General features: G+C 38.4%; 1 protein-coding gene across 1 annotated transcript; it reads right to left on the bottom strand.

Moving 5' to 3' along the window:
• Positions 1-6432: 6432 nt before the first annotated feature.
• vox (ventral homeobox) lies at positions 6433-7734 on the bottom strand. The gene is made up of 3 exons (XM_077729884.1): positions 7345-7734; positions 6913-7148; positions 6433-6824 (listed from the first exon to the last, which is right to left on the bottom strand). The coding sequence occupies exons 1-3, from the start codon at positions 7556-7558 to the stop codon at positions 6600-6602; spliced, it is 675 nt and encodes a 224-aa protein (XP_077586010.1). The 5' UTR covers positions 7559-7734; the 3' UTR covers positions 6433-6599.

The following is a 7734-nucleotide window of genomic DNA, read 5'->3' as shown; positions in this document are numbered from 1 at the left end:
GTTGAAACAGACAGAAAAAAGAGCCATCATCACAGGAAATAGCTTTTGATCACCTGACTTGTCTCACTGAGGTTACAATAGTCCTCATGAATTTTCTTCGGAGAGTTTGAATTTCAACATTATTGGTAATGTGCAGTTAAATTTGAGATACACAAGCATTTTTAGTATTAATGCTTAGAGCTTTGACATGTCAGCCATGTTAGGGCTCTGCTACTTTGTGGCAAGCTCTGATAATATTTCTTTGTAGACATTGCTTTACAATCCTGATTAGATTTGCTATTGTTTGGGGAGCCTGGGATAACATTGCTTCAGGTGATTGTTTTTGAACCAGAAACAAAATTAAACATTCCTTGTTGTTTTATTTTGTAGCGTTTATTCTCATCGCACAAAATTCCTGTTAATGTTGTATTGTCATTGGAAAACAATTTGCTTGTGTACGCAGGTGGCCAGAGGTCAACGTTCCCAAACTATTTTTTTTTTGTTCATTAAGGAAGTTGACAGGCTAATTAATAATACAAATGGAAGAAGAGGATGAATTTAAGAACAAATAAAATATTAACAATGACCTCACTTGCTTCATTCTTATTTATTCAATCAATTGTCAGGGTGGGCTGGAGACGATCTCTTGGGGCCAGATTTGGCCCCCGAGCCGCCACTTTGACACGTGCTCTAGACTGAGTGAGAATCGAAGTCAGGTGAAAGAACCACAGCACCGATGGGTGGCTGATTCATTTTCGTTATTTTTTTCTTTTTAATCTGTGTTTAAAATTGCAGAGCTCAGCATCAAATTAACCATCTGCTTGGTTCTATACACAATGCACACAATCATACACGCTTTTAGCCCCAGGAATCTCGGCATCCTCTTGAAAAAGCCAGAAAATGCTGTGGTAAAGCCCCTCAAATGAGGTCAGGCGGGTTCTTGTAACATTATGGCCTTATTGATCACCAACTGCTAAATATACAATGAACATTGAGGAAGGTATAAAGAGAAAGAACTAGGTACGTGCGGAATAAAATATTCTAAAAAGACAAACTTTATTAAGCTACGACAAACTTGCGACCCTGAAAAATGCAGTTAACATCATGGGTTGTCGGTCAGGAATTTCAATAAAACTTTAAGCCATACTCATCTGCTCCAACAAATTCATCAAGCATGAAACTCAGGAAATAGACCATACAAATATACAGAACATTTTTGGATGAACTTTATACCCCCATTTTTGTTTCTTTGTAAAATCAGTAACAAAAAATCATGCTGCAGGGGATGACATTCTTATCATCTAGGACTAATAATATTTGAAAACATTGAAAGGCCATTCACATCATATGTGTGAGTATATATGTTCATCTACTATATTGTATAGAATGATGACCAGTAGTAGTGTGTCCATTTTTAACCTTACATTGGATCAAAGTAGCGTATTGCTGTACTGTGTGAAACATGTAATTTTCAATAGCATATGTTGGTAAGTTTTCAGTTTCACAGCAGCATTATACTGAAGTCAAATTATTACATAAAACATAAGATTGGCACATATCAACCAAAAACAGTTTAGTGCCATAAGACGGTTCCCTAAGTCTGTTTCACTGTAGCTGAGGGGATAAACTCCAATCCCATCAATGTGTCAACTGCAAGCTACCTCGACAAGCCTTTGAAGTGAAGTAAGTGATCTTACTCTACCGCTGATGAACAGCTAAGCTTTCATGTCTCGTTTTGACTGAGTAAGTAAGGTACGTTTGCTTCTTTTTGCAAAAGTCAAATTCACCAAAAGTACTTTGAGAAATATGCAAAACACATCATGTTAACATGCGGCCTATTGAATAGCAACATTCATCATGGAACGACATGGAAATGTGACCATATTTTGCAATATATTGTCATTTTCCAGATAATAAGTAAATACGAGCAAGAGGAGAGTACATGTTGAACATGAGCTGTAAAAGCTAGAGCTCATATTTTATCAGATAGCATCCGTACATAGGTCAAACATGCAAGCCAAACACATTCCTGCTCATGAGACCTCGAGAAGCACAAAGGACATGAAGCAGTGTTGTGCCGTCGTGTAAATATTTAATCTAATTTTGCATGCAAGTGTTTGCCAACCTCATTATCATCTTGAATCTTATGACAATCCACAAACTGTATTAATCTGAGTTTTTGTATGTATTAGGTTTAGCTTTAGTAAAAGTAAATATTTGAACTTTGCACTTTGTCTATCAGTTATAATCAGCTAGAAATTGTTAAATTAAACTTTATATTGAGATGGGTCAACCTCTACCACCATGGCATAAATTCATAGTGAGCACAGTTTTTCCTGCTTGCTTTGGCTTTGACATGTCGTGGCATTGATGTGCATCCCACACCAGCACAGCCCGAGAGACAGTGTCGAGAGACCTTGAAAAGTTTGGAGGCCTGTCTACTACTCTCCGGGGAAACGAAAAACCCTGAACTGATAAGAAAGTGTGCCAACAGAAATAACAAGTTGTTCTTCTTCCAAGGTTTACCTCTGACGTGGACGCCATGTGCAAGATAGTTGCAACTATGACAATAGACAATAGACAATCTTTGTTTTTTTTTTTCTCACCACAGATGTATCTGTGTCTTGAAACTAAGGGAGGGTTAATGCTGACTAAGCAAGTTTTTTGCTCAAGCATCTTCAAGGTCCCAGAGGAGGGATAAATGCCCAACAGGCTGTGAAGCCCCACTAGACTCACCCGGCACTCTCCTAGGTAAGTTCTCTTCATACTTCAGAGATTCTAGGATGCTTTAAAAAAAAAGACAAGTCTGATTTTAATTGTATCTACCTTGCCTTTTGTCAGAGAAAGAATATTCTAACAGCTTTGTCTATTATTTTCTTTTTTTCCTTTCAGTGGCTAGCAAGCTGGAGCAGCTCTGGGAGGTTGTTGCACTCGCTTTTCCTTTTTCCTATGCATATACCTCTTTGAGAAATTGCTTTAAAGAGGCATAGGGCATGGGAAAATGGGGCTGCAGAGGTATTCCACTCTTCTTCTCGTCATGACAGCTGGAATCTAGGTTTACACATGGTTGTGGAACAATCATGTTTTATGTAATGTACACGTGTGAAGTTTGTGATGGTGCTCATTGATTCAATTTTCATAGATTGTGAGACTTTTGATTGGATGTTAGCAAGTAGCTGGCGTGTCAATGCATGTTTTCCCAATTATGTATACTACATTTTTTTTTTGCAGTTTCTAATAAAATTCCCAAACATCAGAGCAATTGCGTCTTTCATTTTTTTTTTTAAGTATTGATATTTTATATGGTGGATCAGCTAAATTCAAGATTACTAACTTACTAGTACTGTATACCATAGTAAATTAAAATTAAATTACACATTTTCATAACTGTTGAATACTTATGTGACAAAGTATTGTTTGATAAAATGCTTTGTTTTATATGAAAACAAGATTGTCACAATGCAACAATGCACTACTAAATATACACTTTGAAATAGTCCTTTGAGTATATTGAGCTTTTTATCAGAATTTTTATTTTGGTGAATTGTAGTATAAGTTTTATAAGTTTAAAATGCATATTAAACCCCCAAAAATCAAATGAGAAGTATTTCATAATAAAACTATATGATATATTGGATTTCTTATATTTTTGGTTTAAAACTGGTTCAGTATAAATAATTATGAAGACTTTACCTTGTTCAGCTTCAAGTTTCACACAAAGAATGAATTTAATGAAATACAAATGCTTTCATGAACAAATGGTACTCTGTATTACATTCATATTTAAAATAATGTACATCCATCATAGAGAGGAGGCAATATAATTTATTAATCACATAATTATACATTATTATCTACATTTCAACTGTCTATGTATTGCCCATGTTTTTTTAACACAAACGTAAATTATTTATTGCTCCCACAAAGTTATATGTACAAAGAAAAATATACGTTCACAACTGTAGAACTTCATCATCTCCCATTGACTATCATTGAATTCCTCAAAATACTATACTATTAATGATTACTGTAACTGCACCGAAACACAGAATCATTCTTATTTTTTGGTCTAAATCTGAAATTTCTCTATCTACACTACAGAAATCCTTTCTTTTCCTGCTTTCGTAAAGTATCTTAATTCTATCACAGTGATAATCAGATGAGAGGCAAGGGACAGTTTGGGGACTTGTCTCACATAACTTGCATTTAAACTTTGTTCACCATGTGACACCCAGTTTTGGCTCCAGTCTGTCTGCTGCCATCCAGCTGCAACAGTTAGCACCTCCTCACCTTCAACACACCTGATTGAAAAGGATCAGGGAGTATGTAGCTCATTGTCATTCCACTTACTATGGCTTTCCCCCCTTACAAAACAGCATTTATTGATGCTGGTGTGGCCATTAGATCTGTGAACAAGCCCAGCTGCTGGGATAGACGAAAACAGGCTTCAGGCTTATTGAACTGATAGATAGTAAAAATATATGACTTTTTGTAATAACCAACAAACTCTAAATATATACTATTTTAATGTTTTAATTTGATAGTACATTGTGGATGAGGTCAGATGATGACCTGCACTGACACTCACTCAACCAGCAGGTTGCAGCGTTTCCCATGTGGTATCCTATATTCAAACAGTGAGTACTTGACGGGAAACTTTATGACAGGGTGACTCAATCAGTCACCCATTTAGCTAGTGCTGCTTAATGACTTGAAACGTGAGGCAATACACACCTTTGTCAGACATGAGGGCGCCTTCCTTGAGTGGCTTTCATCTATGTGTGAATTGTTCGACGGAGGAGACAAAAGACCTCAATGGATATCAATGATGTGGCACTTACTTCTGCTTTGATGTATCGTTGAAGATGTAAATGACCCAGAAGCAAGGAGCCACCATGCCACCAGACGCCAAATGAAAATATTTGCCTGCAGCAACCAGAGGAAGTACCTTCTGATTGGATCAAAAATAACAGCCTTATACTGTAACAATGTTGTTTTAAATAACATTTTCTTGGTGTTGGAATTTTCTAAAATAAAATAACAATCTACGTAACATTACCATTGTGCTGAACTGAGAAAACACGTCCTCTCAATGTTGTCAAAGAGCATTTTCCAAAAAAATACAATGTCTTCAGAAATTGCAAGCATTATAGAGCATTAAGATGAGAAATCGACATTCTCGATATTGATTTCTTTCGTCTAAATAATTGATTAAGTACAAAACAGTTTCCTTGTTTTTGATTGTATTAGTACATAAACACTGTATAGTCACGAATACATATATTATTTGACAAATGTCAAAAGATTAGTCAATAGAACGCACCGCTGTTTCTAGGAACTGTCCTCAAGTGACGTGGTGCTGAAACTTTGGAGCGTCTTTCCTGGTGAATCTATTGAAGAGGGACACACTTCGATTTGCATATGCAAAGGTTTCGGATAGAAACTTGATGGTTATAAATGAGTTTAAAGGAGAGCTTATGGCTTTTTTTTTTCTTGTAGACTAACTGGCGTCAGCAAGTCTGCAGCTATCACGGAGTAATGTGATTGAATGCAAGTAGACAAGGCAAGCACTAACGTGTCATCTCCTGAGCAAGTTTATTGCATCGGAAACCAACAACCCCTGCATGTTGTACGAATTCAAATGTCTATTCTAATAAAAAAAACAATTCAAACATTTATTTTTTATGTAAGTATAATAAGTACCTAAGTATTATATTCGGTATTTATCCTTGATTAATTTTTGTCGACTTTATCAGTGACGTTTTATGCAGGTTTGACTTGTTTTGGGCGAATCACTCTTTTAAATTGTATTCATTGTACATGAAATAGTCAATCTTATTCATCTTATTTTTTTGTAAAGTGACTTCAAATATGTGCTACTTTTCAAATATTTTATGGAACACATTGAGCTTCTTAAGCTTCAGAAATCACAAAACACAATATAAGTTTGACTTCGAGACTTCAACCAGAGATTAAAATTAGTATCATACAAAAACTCAGACTCTCAGGAGCCATGCCGGAGGGCCCCTGTGGTACTTGTAAACTCATCAATGCCCGGCTTAATTACAACTATTTGTTGACCATGATCTGCCCCATTAGGTGGCGTTTGAAATGCAAACTGGGAGCTGGGGTGAGGGTGGGGGTGCGTGTGCTTGCATTTGGGTGCCTGGAAAAGCTTCGTGGGCGTGAAAGTGTAGGCATTTCGTTCCTGTTTGTGTTCATGCATGCATACATTCTTAAAACATTCTGACAACTGTTTTATTCTTATTGTTGGAATTGAAATAGTGATAAATGGGATTCATCTCTTCACAATAACAACAGCCAGCACACACACACACACACACACACACACACACACACACACACACACACACACACACACACGCACACACACACGCGCGCGCGCGTACACAAGCCCATTCTTTGTACTTCCCACAAAACGAGCAGTAACAGTTGCATTAAAAAGATAAACTTTATTCAGCTGATAAATAAAATTTAGTTTTGGCTTTATATACAATTCTTGCATCAAATAAAACGAATCAAAGAAAGACTCGAAAGCAGCTCCAAATTGCACTTCTTATTAAGTGTTCGAGTGAGAAGTCTCCTTTTTAATACATCTCTCAGTAGAAATGTGGGTTGGGGAGCAACACAGGGCGAGGGGCCATCTGCTGCATGGGTACGGGGTAAAAAGCTGCTCCAGCTGGGGGGTAGTGAGCCTGTTGTCCGGCCATGGCGTGGTATTGAATAGGGTGGAGATGTTGGAACATGACCGGTTGCACTTGGGGCGTGAGGTCCTGCACTTCCCTTTTGAGCTTCATTCTCCGGTTCTGGAACCAAGTCCTGACCTGAATGAATACATAATAGATTAATGTCTAAAGCTAAATAAAAGTGCAAGTAATTCCATCCAAAGAACGTTTGGGGTCGTGCTTTTACCTGAGTTTCAGTGAGTCCCAATTTGCGCGCAGTCTTCACTCTCTCACCAGCATCCAAATACTTGTGCTTGTCGAATATCTTCACCAGTTTGCTGATTTGCTCGGGGGTGAATTTGGTGCGCACCCTTCGCAGCTGGGAGCACTCTTTCTCCGCTTCACTGGTCTCACCCACAGAAAGGCACTCCGAGGAAGCTGCTTCACTATCGTAGCCAGAAGAGTAGCCACTCGTTTCTGAAACTGCATTTAATTCCATTTTAACTTCTGTAAATTCATTGCTTTAACAATAACAAACGTCAAATCGAGGTGCATCACTTGTAGACGTCCAATCCATTTGAACATGGAGAGATGTGCAGAATTTACTGCCGATCAAATGGATCGGACGTCTAACGCTGTCAATGGCAGACGCCGATTAAAAAGGCAGTGGAATACTTACTCGGTGACGATCTGCCTGTTAAATGCGATGGCGATGTCTCCGTCGCTTTAAATGATTTTGCTTTGGGCTGCACGTAAGTCTTGCCATAAGCGGGTGGGCTGGGCTGCACCATGCACGGGATATGCGGCCTGCAGGCGGGCACACCCTCTTTATCCTCCGGCCGGTCATCATGGTGGCTCCGGGCCAGCCAGTCCACGGAAAAGTACTTCACCATGTTCCCTGGCTTGTTGTGTTTTGTCGTGTCCGTGTAAGTGACAGCGGAAGAAGAATGCGGTGGATCAGGAGGGGAGCGCACTTTATAAGAAGTGGCTCGACGCCATCATTTGCATATGTAGAAAGGCTTGTTAACGCCCGATCGATCCACATGATTGGAGGTTAATGGCTCGTTAT

The sequence above is a fragment of the Stigmatopora nigra genome, chromosome 12, assembly GCF_051989575.1.
Source record: "Stigmatopora nigra isolate UIUO_SnigA chromosome 12, RoL_Snig_1.1, whole genome shotgun sequence".
In the NCBI taxonomy this organism is placed as follows: domain Eukaryota; kingdom Metazoa; phylum Chordata; class Actinopteri; order Syngnathiformes; family Syngnathidae; genus Stigmatopora; species Stigmatopora nigra.
The sequence above is the reverse complement of the archived record's forward strand: the minus strand, read 5'-3'. Positions and strand labels throughout refer to the sequence as shown.